General features: G+C 34.5%; 3 protein-coding genes and 1 pseudogene across 4 annotated transcripts; 2 read left to right on the top strand and 2 right to left on the bottom strand.

The window, feature by feature from the left end:
* Nucleotides 1–2793: 2793 nt before the first annotated feature.
* LOC111487508 lies at nucleotides 2794–4553 on the top strand (annotated as a pseudogene).
* Nucleotides 4554–4949: 396 nt separating this feature from the next.
* LOC111482518 (fruit protein pKIWI502-like) lies at nucleotides 4950–8618 on the top strand. The gene is made up of 5 exons (XM_023128381.1): nucleotides 4950–5804; nucleotides 7266–7365; nucleotides 7452–7547; nucleotides 7644–7724; nucleotides 8255–8618. Exons 1-5 carry the CDS (start codon nucleotides 5218–5220, stop codon nucleotides 8315–8317), a joined length of 927 nt encoding a protein of 308 aa, XP_022984149.1. The 5' UTR covers nucleotides 4950–5217; the 3' UTR covers nucleotides 8318–8618.
* A 407-nt stretch (nucleotides 8619–9025) lies between these two features.
* LOC111482679 (sarcoplasmic reticulum histidine-rich calcium-binding protein) lies at nucleotides 9026–11102 on the bottom strand. 2 transcript variants are annotated; one of them, XM_023128623.1, is made up of 3 exons: nucleotides 10968–11102; nucleotides 10368–10440; nucleotides 9026–10210 (listed from the first exon to the last, which is right to left on the bottom strand). In XM_023128623.1, the coding sequence occupies exon 3, from the start codon at nucleotides 10149–10151 to the stop codon at nucleotides 9303–9305; it is 849 nt and encodes a 282-aa protein (XP_022984391.1). In that variant the 5' UTR covers nucleotides 10152–10210; nucleotides 10368–10440; nucleotides 10968–11102; the 3' UTR covers nucleotides 9026–9302. The 2 variants fall into 2 exon arrangements, with proteins under 2 accessions (XP_022984391.1, XP_022984467.1); XM_023128699.1 differs by having other exon boundaries at nucleotides 9026–10176.
* A 721-nt stretch (nucleotides 11103–11823) lies between these two features.
* Nucleotides 11824–18171, bottom strand: LOC111479525 (tetratricopeptide repeat protein 5-like). Its single transcript, XM_023124264.1, has 13 exons — nucleotides 17894–18171; nucleotides 17342–17451; nucleotides 17151–17261; nucleotides 16995–17052; nucleotides 15717–15806; nucleotides 15360–15454; nucleotides 15233–15286; nucleotides 14394–14531; nucleotides 13398–13455; nucleotides 13145–13259; nucleotides 12702–12771; nucleotides 12466–12537; nucleotides 11824–12280 (listed from the first exon to the last, which is right to left on the bottom strand). Exons 1-13 carry the CDS (start codon nucleotides 18057–18059, stop codon nucleotides 12164–12166), a joined length of 1254 nt encoding a protein of 417 aa, XP_022980032.1. The 5' UTR covers nucleotides 18060–18171; the 3' UTR covers nucleotides 11824–12163.
* Nucleotides 18172–19132: the final 961 nt, after the last annotated feature.

Raw genomic sequence — 19132 nt, 5'->3', positions numbered from 1 at the left:
TTGAAATAAATATATATATATATATATATATAAATATAACAAACGACTTTTAGAAACATTGTTATAAAATAAACCTACGTGTTTGCTGTTGTTTTAAAATATTCTCTAATAGATTTGCTCCGATAATGTATTTTCATTTAATTTACGTATTGGAAGAGATTTTCAACACTACTATGTATAATTAATTATAGCTCTAATTTTTTAAATATTTTCATTTTAGGGATATTATGATGACATCCAAATAAGAACATAAAGTGAATTGGCTAATTTCACGTAACATGACATTTTTAGAAGGTGAATTATTATTTTCCTACGTGGAGTCTACGTGGTTTATAACATGGTAGTTGTCAACGGTGTCTTTTTCTAATTGAAATTTATATATATATATATTTTTTTTTTCATTCCAGAACCGTTTGTTTTATAATATACCTATTTAATTTATAAAATATATCATTTAATTTTGTAATATATTGACTTTCAAAAGCTTTATTATAGACTTTTAAAGAAAATAAAAAATATTTTTGCACTTACTAAGGAAGAATGTTACGGTGGCATCCAAGTAAGGAAATGAAATGAAGTGGATTGGCTAAGCTTGTCTAACATGACACATTTAGAAGGTGAGCTACTACTATCTTCCTACGTGGACTCTGCGCTGTCTATAACATATTCTCCTACGTGGACCTGACGTGGTCTATAACAAGGTAGTTGCCAACTTTGCCTTTTTTTTTTTCTAATTGGAATTTATATAATATTTATAAAATATCTTTGTCTCGTTATCCACTTTATCCTGTAATATATCTATTTTATCCTATTATGTATCAACATCAAGTTTACAATTTTTAAATGTATCTGGTAGAGATAATTTTAACATAGTTTATCTCTCTAACATTTTTTATTTTTAGAATCTCCCCAACCTTCTAAATTCAGTATGCTCTCCAAAGATGTTTAAATTATTTATATCCATAAATTTAAATATCTATTAAATCTAATTATTCATCGGGAATATATTAAATATATATACACAAAAATCTCCTCAATGTATTACAAATATTTTTAATTTATAAAAAAAATTATTTATATCATGTAGAATTAAAACACCCCATATTATTCACTTGTATCTATATTAAGGGACGACCATCGTTGGGCCACACTCAATAATTGCCCTTTCATTATTTTTTTTCTTTTTCTATTGCATTAAATAAATGCGATTTGAACATTTCACCAGACCATTTAATTGGTAGTGACGGATGTGTACAAAAAGTAGGAACGTAGTCAATTTGAGCTAACGACTTGCGCTTATTTGAAATTTTTCGTTGAATCTTAACAATTGCAATGATTTATCCCCATCACGATGAATTTTCAAAAATTGCTCGGCCCTGTCAGCTAAAGTTATAGACTCTTTGAATATATTATTATAGCGCGTGTGCGATCCAAAACATCTAAAGACATCACAGACTTGTTATTGCCGTAAACTTCCTTGACCTAAGCGGCCATAGTCCCTCTAAGAAGATGGCTATAAAGGGATTTCTTCGCGTAGCTGGTTTGTAGGAAGAGGTCTCATTGGTTTAAATATGAAATAATAATAAATAAATAAATTAGTAATAAATATATGTATGGGGAGGCGTATCTTCTGGATTCACATTCTGACCTTGTGATACACGTGACAAAAGAAAAAACAAAAAAGTATATTTTATTTTGTTTTTATTTTATTTTTAAATACAAAGTAGTGAGATTTGGACGTTAATTTAAGAAAAACAGTGCACGCCAATAATTTTAATATTTTTTAAATTATATCGCTTTCAAATATAAAAAATAGTCAATAATAAACTTATATAAATCAATATTATATGGACCGCGTGGACCCTTTTTCTTATAATAATGATTTATGCTAATTATGACGATATTATGTAATATAAAATATGATTAATCAGTATTAAGGTTAATTGGCCTTTTCTTTTTTTTATTAAAACTTGCCACGCAAGCAATATTTATTATTATTATTTGAAAGATGAATTTTTTTTAATGATTTGAAAGATAAAAATAAAAAATAGATTTTTAGCCACCCTGATACCATGTTAGGAATCACTCTTCTCTACAATGGTATGATATTGTCCATTTTGAATATAAGTTCTCATGATTTTATTTTGGGCTTTTTTAAAACGCCTCGTACCAATAGAGATAGGATTCATCGATTATAAACTCATGATCTTCCAGAAACATTATAATTTTCTTTTCCGTTTTTAAATAAATATTATATTAAAAAATAAAAACTTCAAAACAATTATTCGATCATTGGTTTGATTCTACAAAAGTAAATGAGCAATTTCACAAGAATAAAAAATGAAATAGATGTTTTTTTTTTTTTTTGTGACTATTTATTTTATCTTATTTATTTATTTGTCTTTTCTCAATCTGTTTAAAGATAATTGATTTGTTCGATCATTTTACTGTATATTCAATGTAATTTTCACGACATTATCGTTGTTTTTTAACCTTCGTACTTCTATATTTTTGTCTGCTCAATGTCAATACTCACTCTCACACCAATTCATATTCACTCTCAAGAGTCGTATCATTGTATATAGTTCTTATTTTAATATGAAACGTAAATAAATAAATAAATTACTGACATTAGCGTAAAAGGAGTGTTCCAACACGTTTTGAGATAAAAAGGACAAAGTGGAAGTAGAGTAGAAAACGACTAAGAAACTCGAAAAGAGAAAAGGAAAGAGTAGACCGAGTTTATATATTTTACACAAGGATAGCGTTGTAATTTCATACTTCAGGTAAATAATGTTGGTAATTTCACTTTATTCATATTATTGATATTATTTTCCCAAAATTGTAGATAAATATTAATTCCAAAGTTGCAAACTTTTTGTACGACATGGTTAAAACTTAAAATATCGGAAGTTTGTAAACATAAAAACAATTTATTAAAGGTATTAAACAAATTATAATTTTCATTATTATTATTTAAATAAGTTAATTAAACAAAAAAACAGAAAACCATTGTCATTATTATTACAGAGAAGATTTATTGGGCAAAAAGTAAAAGCCCAGCCCATAAAAAAGGGGTCCATAATTAGGTAAAATTAGAGCCTATTGGGCCAAACATTCAGCCCATTAAGGGTGTTGACTTTTTGTTGTCTGTTTCCTAATTTAGTGGACAAACCAATGACACACCGACACGTGGCCCAATAAACGCAAACTCATTTCAACCGGGGAAAAACGGAATAAAAGGAAGTATTAAAACTCAAATTTTGTCCCACTTTTTTTTTTTGTTATTATTGAATCAAATAATTGTTTTAATCTAAACTGATTGTAAAAAATTTTAGGCTTTTACTCATAAAGATATGGTAAAAATATTTGTTGAAAAAGAGCAATTGTGCTTTATCTTTGTTAGGCCGATAGCAAATGTGCCCTTGTCTGTGGTCAAATGAATTAGCCCCCAGGTGCTCGTGCTCGTGTTGGTCTTACTGGACTAACTGTGGCTGAGCACTTCCGTAATGCTGAAGGGCAATGCTTCTCTTCATCGTCAACATTTTTCCGTTTTACCCAGGTAAGCTTGTGCTCCGAGGTTCGTATTGATGCTCTGTTTTGTTAAGATCTTACTGTGTCAATGTCAAGTTGAGAATCATATTAACGGCTTGTCTTATTTCAAATTATCCTTTTTCTTCTGTCTCACAGGCTAACTCAGAAGTGTCTGCTTTGCTTGGTCGTATCCCATCTGCCGTCGGTTACCAACCAACCTTGGCTACTGATCTTGGAGGCCTTCAAGAGCGTACCACAACCACAAAGAAAGGTTCTATCACTTCAGTTCAAGCTATCTACGTGCCTGCTGATGACTTGACTGACCCCTGCTCCTGCTACCACTTTTGCTCACTTGGATGCCACAACTATGTTGTCACGACAGGTGCAATCAGGTTTAATTCTGAGATGATTTCATACGTTGTATTCTACCCTATCTGACTGGTTTCCTGTAAACAGATCTCTGACCTCGGTATTTATCCTGCTGTTGATACTCTACATCTCGAATGCTTTCTCCTCATATTTTGGATGAGGAACACTACAATACTGCTCGTGGAGTACAAAAGGTGCTTCAAAATTACAAGAACTCGCAAGATATAATTGCCATTTTGGGTATGGATGAGCTTAGTGAAGATGACAAGTTGACGGTTGCACGTGCACGTAAGATCCAAAGGTTCTTGAGTCAGCCTTTCCATGTTGCAGAAGTCTTCACGGGTGCTCCTGGAAAATACGTCGAGTTGAAAGAGAGCATTACCAGCTTCCAGGTATCTTTCAGGCCTTATATTTGATTACTATTTGGCTTTTGAAAATGGGTATTGATTTCTCACAAACAGTACTTTGGTGTTTGTATGAATAGGGGGTGTTGGATGGAAAGTACGATGATCTTTCAGAACAAGCATTTTACATGGTGGGAGGCATTGAAGAAGTTGATTGGCAAGGCAGAAAAGATCGCCAAGGATTCTGCTGCTGCTGCTTAGTTCACCATTTTTGTTCTTCCTTCAGCTTGATAATTATGAAAATTAATAACAGGGTTTTCAATTTTTGGTTGAGATGCAACGCAACCAGAGATATCTTCTGCTCTGTTCTAAGTTTTGTTGCAGAATCAGGAAGAGAGTGTCACCAGCATCATAATACGGCTTCTCCCTGTATGCTCCTTTGCTCTGTTCTTTTTAACAAGGGGAGGAAACAGCAGGACATGTAACAAATTTTGCCATAACATCTTACCGTATAATCAAATCCCTTCTATCTATTCATGTTAGTCGAATTATGTTTATGTTAGTGCATAAACGACGTAGTTTTTCATCTTTTTTTTAAGTTGCTTAGGAACTTAAAAAATATGTTAATATAATACTCTTTAGTCAATGTATATGTTTGTATATATAGAAAATATAACAGCAAAAATGGCAGGAAATTAAAGACAGAAAATCGAAACAAATCCAACGGCTGAGAGTATGCTACAAACTAATCTCATCGATCTAGTTATCCTCCAGCATCCAAGGATGGTTTGTAAAGGCGCCACGTGGAACTCCAATTAATCTTTCTCCTCCCGATTATTTGGTTTTATCGGCGCGTTCTATCAAATCGCCACCTCATTGCAACCTGACCATCTCGCCAAAGCCGCCGGCTTTCTTCGTCCCTTTTCCGCCGTCAACGCCAAACTCCGGTATATAACTAAGCTCCATCTCCATGTCTATATCCATCTCCTTCCCTAATTCTTCTCTTTCTCTCTCCCTTTCCCCTCCCTCCTCTCTTCCCCATGCCCTCTTTCCTCCTCCTCCCTCTTCCATGTCTCTCCTCCGCCGCTTGACGCCCGGCAATCTTAGATTTAACCTCCGTCAGCGCTCCGGCCGATTCGCTACCGCTGCTGCTGCAGCCGTACGTCAGGACACTGCTGCTTGGACTCAAGCTCCTCTCGCCCAAGTCGAGCCTGCCGCGGAGTCACTCTTCCATATTTCCATAGACGTGTCAGACGCGCCGGACCTCGCTGTTTCTCACACGCGTGCTGGTCAATACCTGCAGCTTCGTGTCCCTGACGTGGAGAAACCGACGTTCCTTGCCATTGCGTCTCCTCCGTTACTTGCCTCTGCGGAAGGCGTGTTTGAGTTCCTGGTGAAGAGCGTGGAGGGCTCAATCGCTGAGCTTCTCTGTGGATTGAAGAAAGGAGATGTCGTACAACTCAGTCAGGTCATGGGGAAGGGGTTCGATGTCGATCAAATCGCGCCGCCTCAAGATTACCCTACCGTTTTCATTTTTGCTACTGGATCTGGAATCAGGTGCGCACTCATTTCTCGTTTTAGAACTTCATTCTCCTCCTTTGGCTTAACTTACCCCACATGCTTTGTTTTCTAGTTTTCTGTTCTTCGTTAATGTTCTTCAGATATATGGATGTTGTCGTACAAATAATAACGAATTAGAATCAGAAGATTGTGAACGTCAATTTTGGTTAATGTTTATATGCGCAGTAAGGTTATATATCGATTTTGTTTCCTTTAGCTTTAGCTCCTGGTGTAGAAAACGGAAATTCAAGAGCAAAAAGTCGCCATTTCGAGTGGCTTGTTAAGGTCAGGGCAGGAGATTGTCAAGTTGGACAACGGTAGAGAGCTTGTAATTGTACATTCTTTGTATAGAACTCAGATATTAACCCGATCCCTCGACAAAGAAACTATGACAAAATTGGGAGCGATTCATATTTACCATCTTCTATATGTCCAAAGTGTCTAAATAGTGGATGAACTCAAAAGACATTAATGTAAATTTTAGGGTTTCTTGTAAAAATGGCGTATATATTCAGGATGAGATCAAGATCAGTATTGTAGTCCTACCGTTGTAAGCATCCTTCTGGGCAAACCCAAAGTTGTTGAAACCAATATTGTCCGAGAGATTGTTCAAATTAAATAGTTTGAATGCGTTGAAACTTAGCTTCTGTGCAGAGTTCACTCAACCGAAAATTATATCATCGTCTTTGTTCTCCTAAATTTAGAGAACTATTCTTTAGAGCGTGCTATCTCAAGGCAAAAGTTACTTAGCTTATTTTTGTAACTTGATTCAAAGTTGCTAACCCAATTCACAATCAGATGAAAAATTGAACTTCCCATTTTCTACCGTTGTGATTAACCATTGAATCTTCATTATGAATGTCTTAAGTTAGAATATGTTTCCTTTTGAAGTTCAAACAGTTAATATTCGCTTAGGTAGATAGGGCTGGAAGTGTAGGGTTGATACCTCTGTGTGCCCCCCCTTCAATCTCCCTAGGAGAGGATATGGAGGCAGAGGGTTATTTGATTCTTATTTTTGTATTGATTTCTCAGTGTTTGGGTTTATTATATAATCGTCTTGGATATTTCCTCTTTGTAAGATCATTTTAAGAAAAAAGCATTGCTATACTTATCAATTATTGTTTGTCACATTGTAAATAATTTTCCTTTTCATTAACTAAACGAATCATCGGGCTACAATCTGCTCGTATGTTGTGGTCATGGCCTGTTTTGTTGAACATAATTGATCCTATGTTCTCCTAATGTATAGGATGCAATGGTAGTGGGTCTTGTTTTTCATTTGCTTTATAGGGCACTGTGCTCTCGGGATGTATTCCTTAGCTATAGGATATGATGTTGCTACTCTTTTGCTGCTCAATGTGTCCAGTTGTCCCACAGTTTAGGGAACTTTGGTATACTAAGTTTTTTACTTTTCGTTTGCTTTGCTGGTCTGACTGTTTACTTATCGATTTTGTGTAGTCCAATACGATCTCTAATTGAGTCAGGCTTTGGCGCCAGTAAGAGGTCTGATGTGAGGCTATATTATGGTGCAAGAAACCTCAAAAGAATGGCTTATCAGGTCTAGTTAATATTTACTTGTTGCATTGCCGCTTATTATCTACAGAAACAAGATCTGTGAAACTCATTTGTTTCTTTCTTTTATAGGATAGATTCGGTGAGTGGGAATCTTCTGGTGTTAAGGTTGTGCCTGTATTGTCACAACCTGAGAATGATTGGACTGGTGAAAGTGGCTATGTTCAGGTAGGTCTGACTTTAGACGTCTCCATCTCCTTATTTCATTCTGTTGAAATTGTGGGAATGTGGGTTAACGCCTGCCGTTTTTTCCCCTTCTTATAGGCTGCCTTCACAAAAGCGAAGAAAGCTTTTGACCCTCGTTCGTCGGGTGCTATACTCTGTGGTCAGAAACAGATGACTGAGGTACCCTGTGCTGGTTCACTGTTCTTCTTCTTCTTATTATTTATTATAAAATGAAAGAATACAAAGGCATTCATACAATAAGTCCAAACAAAAAGAGCCTCAAAACAAATTATAGAAAGAGACTCCAATCTGAAAACAGGACCAATATCACAAGTACAAAAAGGCCTAGTGATCCTGCCCAAAGAGCAATAAATCTAACCACCTCCCTACCTTCCTCATCTGATCTCTCAACCTCTCGTCGCTGTTATTTCTAGATTGTGCTATTATATGATCCTGAACCACTGCTATGAAGGAAGGGTAATGTCAAGGTCATCCTGATGTTTGCTTGGTGTAGTGCTATTATATGATTTGATTACTCGAGGACTAGATTCTTAAAATCGCCATTTGTTCTGCTTATATATATTGGTTGTGAATGAATAACCTAGTGGAATCATTCAGTTGAGAAAATAATGAACAAGTAATTTAGCGTTATATCCTGGCTAAAATGATAATCTCTTAAGCAAACACTCATTTTCTCATCGTTTTTGCAGGAAGTTACATCAATTCTTGTAGCAGATGGAGTCTCTAGTGAGAAGATACTAAAGAACTTTTAAAAAAAGAAACAAACAGATGATAGCATTGTTGTAACCCATTTGGTCGAAGTTGCTTATAATCATTTTTTTCACCCTACTGCTGAGGCTAAGCACCTAAACAAGATAAAAAAAAAATGTATTTTGGGGACTAGAAACATCTACAATATTTATGTCCAAATTTTTCAGGACTGATGCGGCCAAGGTGTAGAACTTCTACCTCCTATCTGTTCTCATTTGGAGGTCAGGTTCCCACGTACTGATAGAAATTTCTTGGAACTTCATATTTTGGCAATAAAATTTTCCATGTTTGAAGATCCTATAATTTAGAATTAAGCTCAGAAAAAACCTCATTTTGATGATGATACCATGCCATCCCCAAACTGCGTGATTTTGCTGGTCCATTGATAACGATATTTGATTGCTAAACATTAAACACTAATCAAATAGATATGGTTTTTATGGTAGATCAACAGGCGTAGAGGATATTCGAAGATTTTCCATGAGGGTCACAGCTCGGCTCTCTGTTATCTTATCCTGAGCTAGGATGTTCTCCGCATTGTCACCAGCAGGTGCATCAAAACTTCTGGTAAGGAAATTGCATCATATTCATCTTAATTGATAAGTAATGTTCAGCATATGACCATTTTTTTGGTCTTTCAAGTCCATTTATCATATGGAATACTAAGTTCTTTAAGTATACAAGCAGTAGAAGTGTATGAAAGACCCACATGAACACAAGAAGGCCATCAAACTTTGGCCAATAGAACTTAGGCAAAGTGTCTTAGTTATAAGAATTTAATAGCAGCAGAATTACAGCCAAAGGTTAAGTGGCCTGAATAAAGTGTGATATATAGATATTAATCCTAAATCACAGGAAAGAACAGTCTTCACAATGATACAGTAGCAATTCACATGAAACGAACATGCATAGGAACAATCAACCAATATCTGCAAGAATCATCATAAAGGGAGTATCTCCCATCATCTCATCTAGTAGCATTTGGGGTTAATGAGAATCCTTAGCACGACCACGGTTATTTCCATCAGAGACATTGTCAGCATGTTCTTCATCGATCTGGGTCAAACTACTGGCCCCTGAGTGATGGTGCCGGTGTTTGTTATGGTGGCTACTCTTGTGCCTGTATTGTAATGCTGAATCTTCATGATCAGCATCAGATAACCTCCCTGAGGCCTGGCTTCTAGCATCCCACCTCCAGTAATTACAATCTAATGAATCGATACTACATGATCGATGGGACCGCTCGTGTTGACGATGCCTTACACGCTTTTCCCTTCGATTATTATTCTCACGGCTAGAATCATCCGATGATGAATAGCCAATTTGTCTATGATGTCTGTGACGCCTGGAACGACATCTTTTTCTTGTCTCAACATCATCATCACTAGAACTAGAGTAACTTTCATCAGAACTTGAATTGTCATGCGCATGTCTTCGATGGTTTCTCTTCTTCCTCCTACCTTCATCAGAGTGCCCATCAAACTCATCACTGCTGTCATCATGAGATGAGCGACGTCGTTTCAGCTTTTTCTTAGATCTTCCTTCTTTCTTCTTACTATCACCTGAATCAGAGTGGCTATGTCTCCTGTGTTTCTTATGAGTTCTCTTACCTGCTTTCCTCCCTCGCTCATGGCTATCACTTTCTGAATCAGTATCAGAATTTGATACTGATCTTCTTTTATGCTTGGCAGCTTTAAGCTTCCTTGCTTTGGCTTCAGCAGCCTCTGCCTTAGAAGCAGCTTCAAGTCTTTGTTCCCATTTCAATGGGGCTTCCTTCTTCTCCAAAGCTCTCTTCTTCTTCTCCTCAACCAATTGGATGAATTTCTTGGTGTCCATTTAGATATAAAAACCAGCTCAATACCTGCATTTTGGTATGATGATGACCGGAAGTGCATCTCACAAAAGAGAAAAAACAATGTTAGTTCTTCCCATCTAAGCTGAAATCATATCCCATTCCAGAAAAAGAAAAGATTGAAGGATGCTACAACAAAAATGACGGACCACAATATTTTAGTACAAGAAAATTATTCCAAATGTAGTTTACTTTCTTACCTTATCTGCAGAAAATAAGTTCAGCCTTCAGGATAAGAATTCAGCTCCCCACAGCCAACTTCAGGCCTCCTCACTACACAAACATATGCACAGAAAAATCCACAGATTATTAACTATGACGAAGATCAAACAAGTCCACCTCGATGGTGTTAAAGAAAACTGTAAAGCCATGCTGCACATTCCCCACTTGGTTCAACTCATCTGCCCTATAATTTAAAGCAATCCTACATCTTTTTATTCCTAGCCACTATGATCATTGATGTTACTACGTTGAAACGAGACCAGGTTGATTCCCAAAGTTATTGTTCTTACAATAATTTACCAACATACGAAAGTTCTGTGGCGTAATTATGGAATTACAAACACTCTATAATCAGCAAAATTCACGTGAACCCACAAAACAAAGAACCCCAGAACCCTTAGCCAAGTGGGGGTTTGTTCAGAAGAGATCTACACAGCGAAAAAGAAAACAACCACCACCACACAAATCAACCAACCATAAAACTCAGATCTAGCCAAAAAGGAAGAAGAACAAAAAACAAAACAATCGCTAGGTCTGATGATCAAAAGGCCTGATTAGGGGATTGGAATGTTACATACCTGAATCTGAAGGCGAGTGGAAACAAGATTGCAAGAGAAAGAGGAAGATGGAAGGATGGAAGTAAGGAGACGACGAAGAAGAGAAAAGTGGTTAGGGCTCGTCTTTGACTTGGGGAGTTCAAATTTCAGCAAGCTCCCAAGGGATATGCCTAAATTGGAGAACAAATGCCACTTTTATATACGCGCCCTGCCGCCACCATCAACCTTTTCCATTTCTTTTTCCTTTTACCAAATTTTAAATTTAAATAATTTTTTATTTATTTATTAAAATACAGTTTTAGTCTCTACATTTTATATTTTGTTCTTAGTCCCTGGAATTATTTTTAATAACTTTTTCCTTTTAGAATTAGAAAAACTGAGTCAGTTGAAAAAATTGATAGGTTTTATTCTAAATTAATTTTAGACACAAATTATGAAAAATAAACATTATTTATAATTTGCTTATAATTTGGGGAGGTTGAATTAAAAGTATACTCATTTATGTTTTCAATTTTCTATCTTTAGGTCATTAACTTATTAGATATTTTATAAAATTAATAGTTTACTAGAGATAAAATTAAAAGATTAATTTCTTAAACATTAGTAAATTTATATTTATATTTTATAGATTAATTAACTTAATTTTTTTAATATACTTTTAGACATAATATTGAAACATAAAATTGAAAGTTCTTCATTTTTAAAGTCCAAGAATCTATCCTACAAAATCGAAAGTTCAAAGCATTTAGGGACTGAGTTAAAAACGAGAATGAAGAGCATATATATAGAGAGAGATAAACACGCTATAAATTAAGCTTTGAATGATAATACTTCTGAAACTTGCATTAAAAATAAGAAAAGAAAACCCAAAAAAGAATTAAGTTCGTAATTCTAGTATTAGCAAACTTGGATTTAAATGGATGATCCATAGTGTTACAATAAAACTAAGCATTCATGATGATTGTCAAGATCGGCACTGTACAAAGCCATTTGGGTGGGAAATCAATATTAAATACAACAATCACTCTGTAAAAAGATTCAATTCAAAGCACAACACCAAACAACAACAACAATTGAAACTACCTATGCAACCATTTTCTTCTGATTCTTCTAGGTGCTGTTTCTTCAAAATTTCCATTCACTTTTCAAATCTATTTACACCTAACACACAGATGAGCATCAAAGACCCATGGATAATACAGCCCCCTAACAGCTTTTCAAGGTTTGTGTTGGGCATATATTGATGTCTGGACTGCCTGGTGAGCAGACGGAGCTTTTCCATTGACAAGAACTTGTTCTAAGAAATCGACCCGGATTGAATTGAACTGGTAATGCTGGTTCAACATATTCAAACTCTAAGCTCATTTCCATGTCATTTTATGGATAAATGTGCAAATGAATTGTTATTTTTGGTGCAGTAATGAGCAATATTATTAAACATGCCATAAGACACTTAACAATCAAGCATCTTAATTAAATTAGACAGAAAAATAAAATTGAAAATAATTGAGATAAATACCTTTCCCTTCCAAGAAAAATCAAAGTTGCGATAATACGGTTCCAGTAATGTTATCTGATCTCCTTCCTTAACCTGGGAGGAATTTTTTTTTTCATAAGACTGATGAAAGATAACAGCACAAGGCATGGTTGTTGCAGGGTGCATTAAAGATTATGCAAAGCAATCTTAACATGAGATCGGTATCGGCAATCAAATCGATAAAGTTGAAACATAAAACCTGTATTACTGTATCTTACCGTATCATTCCGCATACCATACAAAGATACAACAAAGCATGCTTGGTTTGAATCACACACCAAATAATATCTGCAAACCAAACAATAAAGTTGTGATAATCTTGGCAACAGACACGAATGCAAGAATAAAAATACTATGCAACTTGTAGAATATAAGCAAACACTTCCTTTTTTTCTCTCAATCAAACCCCGACCCCAATTGAACTTGCACAAGTACGGCACAGACAAGAGTACATAAATAAAAAAATCCACAACATTACAGGAGCAGAAGAGAAACAATATAGGGTAGCTGCTGTAATAGCTAAAACGTGCACATTAAGGAGTGGCTGGCTTTTGTTGATGGAAACCCAAACTTTCATAAGGACAAATGAAATAAGTGTCTAGATGAACTAACTAACAAGGAAATTGGTTTCATCAGAGTCAATACGCATGGGGGAACTTACAGTGGGGCAAGACCATCATGCTTAATGAAGAACAACACCTTCCCAACTACTGCAACTGATTTGTTCAGACCCTCTGAGAGAAGGTCTACAGTGGCTCTCTTGTATGAGGAATTAGCTTAAAAAGTTAAAAAAAACATATAAAAATCAGTGAATATTGAATAAAAGGAGGGGAAAAAAAGAACAAAATTTGATGATTAGTAAATTGCATATTCAGTGTAGAAGAGATTAATATGTTAAAGGTCTAGTTACTTACAACTAACAATATCCACTGATGATGAAAAAGACGTGACTCTTCGTGTTTTAGCATGTGCCTAGAAGACAAAATAATATGAACATCATCTGTATACTAAGCCTCAGGAAAATCTGCATTCATTTATTCAGTCATGTTATCATTTTCCTATTTTTCAATAAAATTAATGAAGTAGAGACTGGATATGAGGTCTGTTTAGCATACATATTTTGTGTTTTGCAAATGAAAGAAAATGCATGAACCTAATGAGAAACTGAAATTAAAGAAGGTTTCTCTTTTCCTTTCTTAGCACACTCTTTGTATGGACAGTAAGGAAGATGGTAATCATCTCTCTTTGGCCTGTGTTTACCCTAGGAGATTCTGATTGAGATTTTGCAACAAGTTCCTTTTCACATGCCTCTTCCTCATTCAATTAAAGACTTATTGCTCAATACCTTGGTGGGCCTTTCTAGTAAAGGACTAAGGATGCAACTTTTGCTACTTCATGAGAAGCTTTGGATGGAAAGAAATAGGCAAATCTTCCACAAAGAGAGATCTTCGAGCGCTCTGAGTTGCACTCCTTTCTTATGTCTAGTTGGAATTCTTTGATTTGTAGTCACTTGGTTTTTTTTTTTTTTTACATCCAATCGGTTGGAGAAATTTTTTTGTAATCTTCTTGGTATTTAGATGGCCACCTTACTTATCCACCCATTTTTGTACCTTCCCTTTCTCTTCTAAGACCACAAAAAAATCAAAATATATAAATAAACTAAGAAGAAAAGTCTTTTCACTTCTTATTTCTAAGACCACTAATCATATGGAAGCCACATTTAAGAACCAGGCCACAAATCAAGAAACAGAAAATGATTATAAACAACTATATGCACGTGTGAATGTATTTAAAAACAACAAGAGCTTGTGCCAACCAGGAAATGAGAAGGAAACAAAAGAAACAAAATCAACACGTAGTCAAAAGATGTGCAAGATTTATCATATTTATTCGCAAAGATGCGAGCATACCTTCAACATGTTATCCAATTTGTCAAGAAGATTCACCATCTTGTGGACCTCCCTAGTAGCGCTAAGACTAGGATCCTTCAAAGCAGCAGCCTCAAATCCACTTAGGGCCCTCTCATAGTTCTCCAGATATTTGTTAACCTAAAAGAGGAACGAGTCAGAAATTATGCATATCTAAGAGAAGTTAATGAATTTGACTCTCTACAACAACATTATGTGAAGTGTTACAAAAGGTAGCAACGTGTAGTTAGGAATGAAATAAAAGTTTCCTCTGATCTTATTTGATTCACGTTCGACTCATAAACAAAAGCTCTCTACCTCTACCCAAAAATTAGGTCATTCTTTCCACTGCTTGCCACTACCATTTTCTTCCTCTCTTTCCTCATAATTAAAATTTGTGTCCTAATCATAATGGGGAATCTTACTCAACTCATACTTCAAAAATTATTGCCTAACATAAGAAACAAACCAAGGTGTTCACCCTCAACTAATACATGGAAAGAATTTAGCACATATTCTCAAATGCTTGCAACGGCATTCTACTCTGAAACTATCCTTGTTCACCCTCACAAATCTCTTCCTACATCGATTGACAATACACGGTATCCCCGTTCCTCAATTGACCAAACAAGTTGACAGGCTAATCATGACCAATTTTTGTCCATTACATAAGAAATTTTTGTCGAGCTGAAACAGACTCCATTCATTGATTGAATGACAGTAACCATAATATTATAAATTTTAAGAAGGTTTAAAATCTAACTACTTAATAAACTTATAGAAAGCAAGCAATCACATTTCAGGTCAAATTAAACTGAACAGGGAGGAGAAATTTAACTCACAGTTGCACAATTAAAATACAAGTCTGGATTTGACATCATTTTTTCATCTTTTTCCTGTAAAATAATATTAAAGATCAGCAAATTTTAAAGCCTCAAAATAAACCTGAAACTTTCAAAAGATGCCTACCGCATTTTGATATGCCTTCAAAGATTGCAGAAGCTTATTATGATCCCACGCTCCAGTAACAAAAAAACTTGTAAGGCATGCATTTCCTAGATTATCTGCGAGACAAATTAGTGTGGATATGTGACGAAAATTGCAAGAGTAAGCTAGAAGAAATAGGAAGACTGTATTCGACAACAAGGAATGAATATGCACATCAAAGAAAGTTCCAGTTCTGAGCATGTTACAAGAAAGTTATCCAATCTATTATAGAAGACCTTACAAATAAGTTACTACAAAGATATGGCATATAAAGAACCCATGCAAGTCATAATTACAAATAAACATAATGTTATCACAAGCTTTGATGTGCAATCTTACACCAAGAGTTTCCATCCTTCACATCCAAAGTAACTGCTTCTTTTGCATGTTGAATGCTTTCTTCTACAAGTTTTGCCTCATTCTCAGTACCTATAGAAGGAACAAAATTTTGAATAAACAGATGAGATGAGCTGACCTACATGTTCATTATCACGGTCAATCAGAAATTGTAACAAAACAAGCAAGTTAGTGAAATGAAAAATTCTATTAATTTGGAGGGCAAAAGAAAACTAGATCTATAACATTATGAAGTCTAAAGATTGCTTGTTTCGATGTCCAATATAACATGACATGCATGGTTTCCAAGATTAGCTAATATCAGCGGATAGTAGTCTAAACTTCATCAGAAAAGTTAATTCAAATTTTATTTTTAAAAAATTGAAAAATCAACACCATTCAGTAGCAAAATAAAAGAAAAACTCAATTTTGATGGTAGTATATTTTCATCAACACAAAAAAATTAATAATGATAAGAAAGAAAGAAAGCAGACTATCTCTCATTTGTATAAAAATGAGGCTTCCCTCCTCTCAAAAATTACTTTTGAATTGTCCAGACTAGTGCATAACACCAGCCTCAAAGAAGCCTTAATGCCCGAAAAAGGACGTTGCTTTTAAATTGCATAAAGTATACTTGGATGGTTTTCCTTTTTCTTTTTTCTTTTTTGGATTGTGTGTGGCAAGGCAGAAGATATTCACCACATCCTTCTTCAAGGAATTCCAGGGAGAAGTACAAGAGATCTTTATACTTGATTGGTTGCTCATTCCCAAATGGAAAAAATGATCTCCCCGTTGGTTCTTGCTCTGGCATCTAGGAGAAGTTCAATACCATTTGTTTGATTGTAATATTGCATGTTTGCGGGGAGCTTGGAATGTAGGTAGGAAAGTTTTGGAGTTCAAAAACACTTGGGATTGAGTATCTCGCAACTTCTCTTTGGCATTCCAATATCAAACAAAAGTTAGTACCAATTCTTTTATAATTGAAAGTTTAAAAAAGCAAATTAACCTAATCTCTCCAGTCAAGACGCTTTCCCATTTCTAGAAATATTTTCTAATTAACTGATACTCTCTCGAAAGCAACAAACAAGCTGCATCAAAGCACGCACATTAAAACATTTCCTTCCCTACGCTATCACAATGAACTTCTAAGTAATCTTCCTTGTCCATTAAAAAAAAAACCCTTTACAAGGGGGAAAATTCTAGGAAAAAATTTGAGAAATGGACAGGGAATTCTACCATTGAAGGTTACAATGAAAGAAGATGATGGAGTAAAACACTTGCCTTGAGCCATTTTCCTTTCAAGCATTGATAACTGACAAAGTAATTTTTTCTCAGGGCACTGCAATGATAAATGTATCGTACATTAATGTAATTGACTCAAATAGAAAGTGTATACAAGATGAAAAGAAACCAAGGAAATGTACAGTCATTTGGAACCTTGCTTAATGCTAAAGTAAAGCAGTTCTTTGCTGAAGATAGATCTCCTTTCTTCCAAATGCAGTTACCTAAACACAGCCAGGCATCCGCAAGAGAGGGATTCAACTTAACCTGGAGCTTGAAACAGTCAAATTCATCACTCCAAACAAAAGCATACAAACTACAAAATCTTAATGATTTAAGACGCTTACAGCTTTGGAGAGATGATCCTCTGCTTCTTTTCTGTAGTCTGGAAATACATCCAACATTTTTCCTCTTAGATATTCATACATAGCTCGCTGCAAAGGTGATTTCCTTTGTTCTGCCCCACGAAGAAACTTAACTAATAAGGAACAAAGATTTCTAGCTAGATCCAAGATAACATAAAATAAAATAAAATAAAAAGAACATGAACTAAATTAACTAGTCTCATAATTGAAAGCAGATGTGCTACAGGAACAAAACAACGAACAATTACGTTAGGACGCACTCACGTTAATACCAAACACAGTCCAATACACTAGACACCGAGCAATACTGCAGTAGCTTCCACAGCTAATGAAAACCTATTTTACCCGAAAGAATCAGCTAAAAGTTCAAGATATTCATAAATCAAACATCAAAGCAAGCACAGTGCCAAGATTCATTTCTATTACTGTTCGTTTCCCAACATTTTCTCCAATACCAAAAGGTAAGGATAAAATCGCAAGTCGAGCTATTGCACTAAGAAAATTTGAAGAAGCTGAAATGAAAGCAGAATCGACCTGGAGAAATGGAATCGAGGATCTTGACAGCAAGATCAGATAGCTCCCGTAATTTGGAAAGTTTGTCATCGGGATTTACAGGAAAAAAGGTGTCTCTGATGTGATATAGCTCTTCGACCGCCGCTGTGGCTTTGTCGAATGTTTCTTCCTTGACTTCGCTGCACATCTCCTCCGTCAATCGGCCGACGGCGACACTTCTCGGAGTAGAGCCCACCAGATGGGAGGCAGGCAAAAACTGGGTTGATATTCCTATATCGTTAAACTACAAAACGACGCCGCTTTTTAGGTCCTCAAACACTACAACACACATTTTTTAATTTTGTATTTAATACAATTTATTATTATACTCCAAATTTTTAATTTTATGTTTGGCAGGTTTATGAATTTTTTTAAAAATAAAATTTAAAGATTAAACGTATAATTTTAAAAATTAATAACTATATAAATACTGAAAGGAATTTAATCTTAATATTTATATATTTTATTCTCATACTTTTTAAATATTCTATTTAGTTATGTAAAAATTTGGTTTGTCTGTGCCATTTTATTGTTATTTTTTTCTTTCTTTTTTCTATTTTACTTTATTTATTATTGTTCTTATTTTGTCTTTATCATCTATTTATTAAATAGTTTTTTTTATATATATATATATATATAACACTAAATGGGACGTATTTTGTAGGTCAATTTAATGAAAAAATAATTGAATTTGGGACTTTTTAATTCAATAATACCCTTTTAACGTAAAAAAAATATATCTAAAAAATACTTAAAAGAAAATCTCAAAATATGCTTACTGTTAGTTTTAAAAGTACTCTTACTATTCAATTTTTTTGAAAACTTAAAAAATCTCAAATAAAACTTTTTAGCAACTTGAAAAATAAACTTCTAAATAAAAAATTTTAAAAAATATCTCTACCAGGTTTCAAAAATACTCATGAACTTTGAAAAATAACATTACAAAGTTTCGAGATAATATGTGATTGACGGTTTTTTGTCTATGTGTGGATAATAAGAATTAAAAAAAAAACAAACAAAAAAAAAAAACTTGTTCTAAAGCCATGGATGATAATGCTAATTTATGAGTATTTTTTAAATATAATATTAACAATAAAAATATTTTTTTAATTTTTTTAAAAATGGAAAGATATAATGAAATTTTTTAAGTTTCCTGAAATCTTTTAAACACTACTTCCATCTAAAATAGATATTAAATAAAAAATTAAGAGTAATATCAAA

The sequence above is a fragment of the Cucurbita maxima genome, unplaced genomic scaffold, assembly GCF_002738345.1.
Source record: "Cucurbita maxima cultivar Rimu unplaced genomic scaffold, Cmax_1.0 Cma_Scf00001, whole genome shotgun sequence".
NCBI classification, from domain to species: Eukaryota; Viridiplantae; Streptophyta; class Magnoliopsida; order Cucurbitales; family Cucurbitaceae; genus Cucurbita; species Cucurbita maxima.
The sequence above is the reverse complement of the archived record's forward strand: the minus strand, read 5'-3'. Positions and strand labels throughout refer to the sequence as shown.

Excerpts from the sequence above, each read along its gene's own strand:
- LOC111479525 (XM_023124264.1), bottom strand. The coding sequence starts at position 18,059 with ATGTGCAGCGAAGTCAAGGAAGAAACATTCGACAAAGCCACAGCGGCG. Across the intron at positions 15,287-15,359 it reads TGAAGGCATATCAAAATGCG|GAAAAAGATGAAAAAATGAT; the intron begins GTAGGCATCTTT and ends ATTATTTTACAG. Across the intron at positions 14,532-15,232 it reads TGTATTTTAATTGTGCAACT|GTTAACAAATATCTGGAGAA; the intron begins GTGAGTTAAATT and ends TTCCTCTTTTAG.
- LOC111482679 (XM_023128623.1), bottom strand. The coding sequence starts at position 10,151 with ATGGACACCAAGAAATTCATCCAATTGGTTGAGGAGAAGAAGAAGAGA.
- LOC111482518 (XM_023128381.1), top strand. The coding sequence starts at position 5,218 with ATGTCTATATCCATCTCCTTCCCTAATTCTTCTCTTTCTCTCTCCCTT. Across the intron at positions 7,366-7,451 it reads TCAAAAGAATGGCTTATCAG|GATAGATTCGGTGAGTGGGA; the intron begins GTCTAGTTAATA and ends TTTCTTTTATAG. Across the intron at positions 7,548-7,643 it reads GTGAAAGTGGCTATGTTCAG|GCTGCCTTCACAAAAGCGAA; the intron begins GTAGGTCTGACT and ends CCCTTCTTATAG.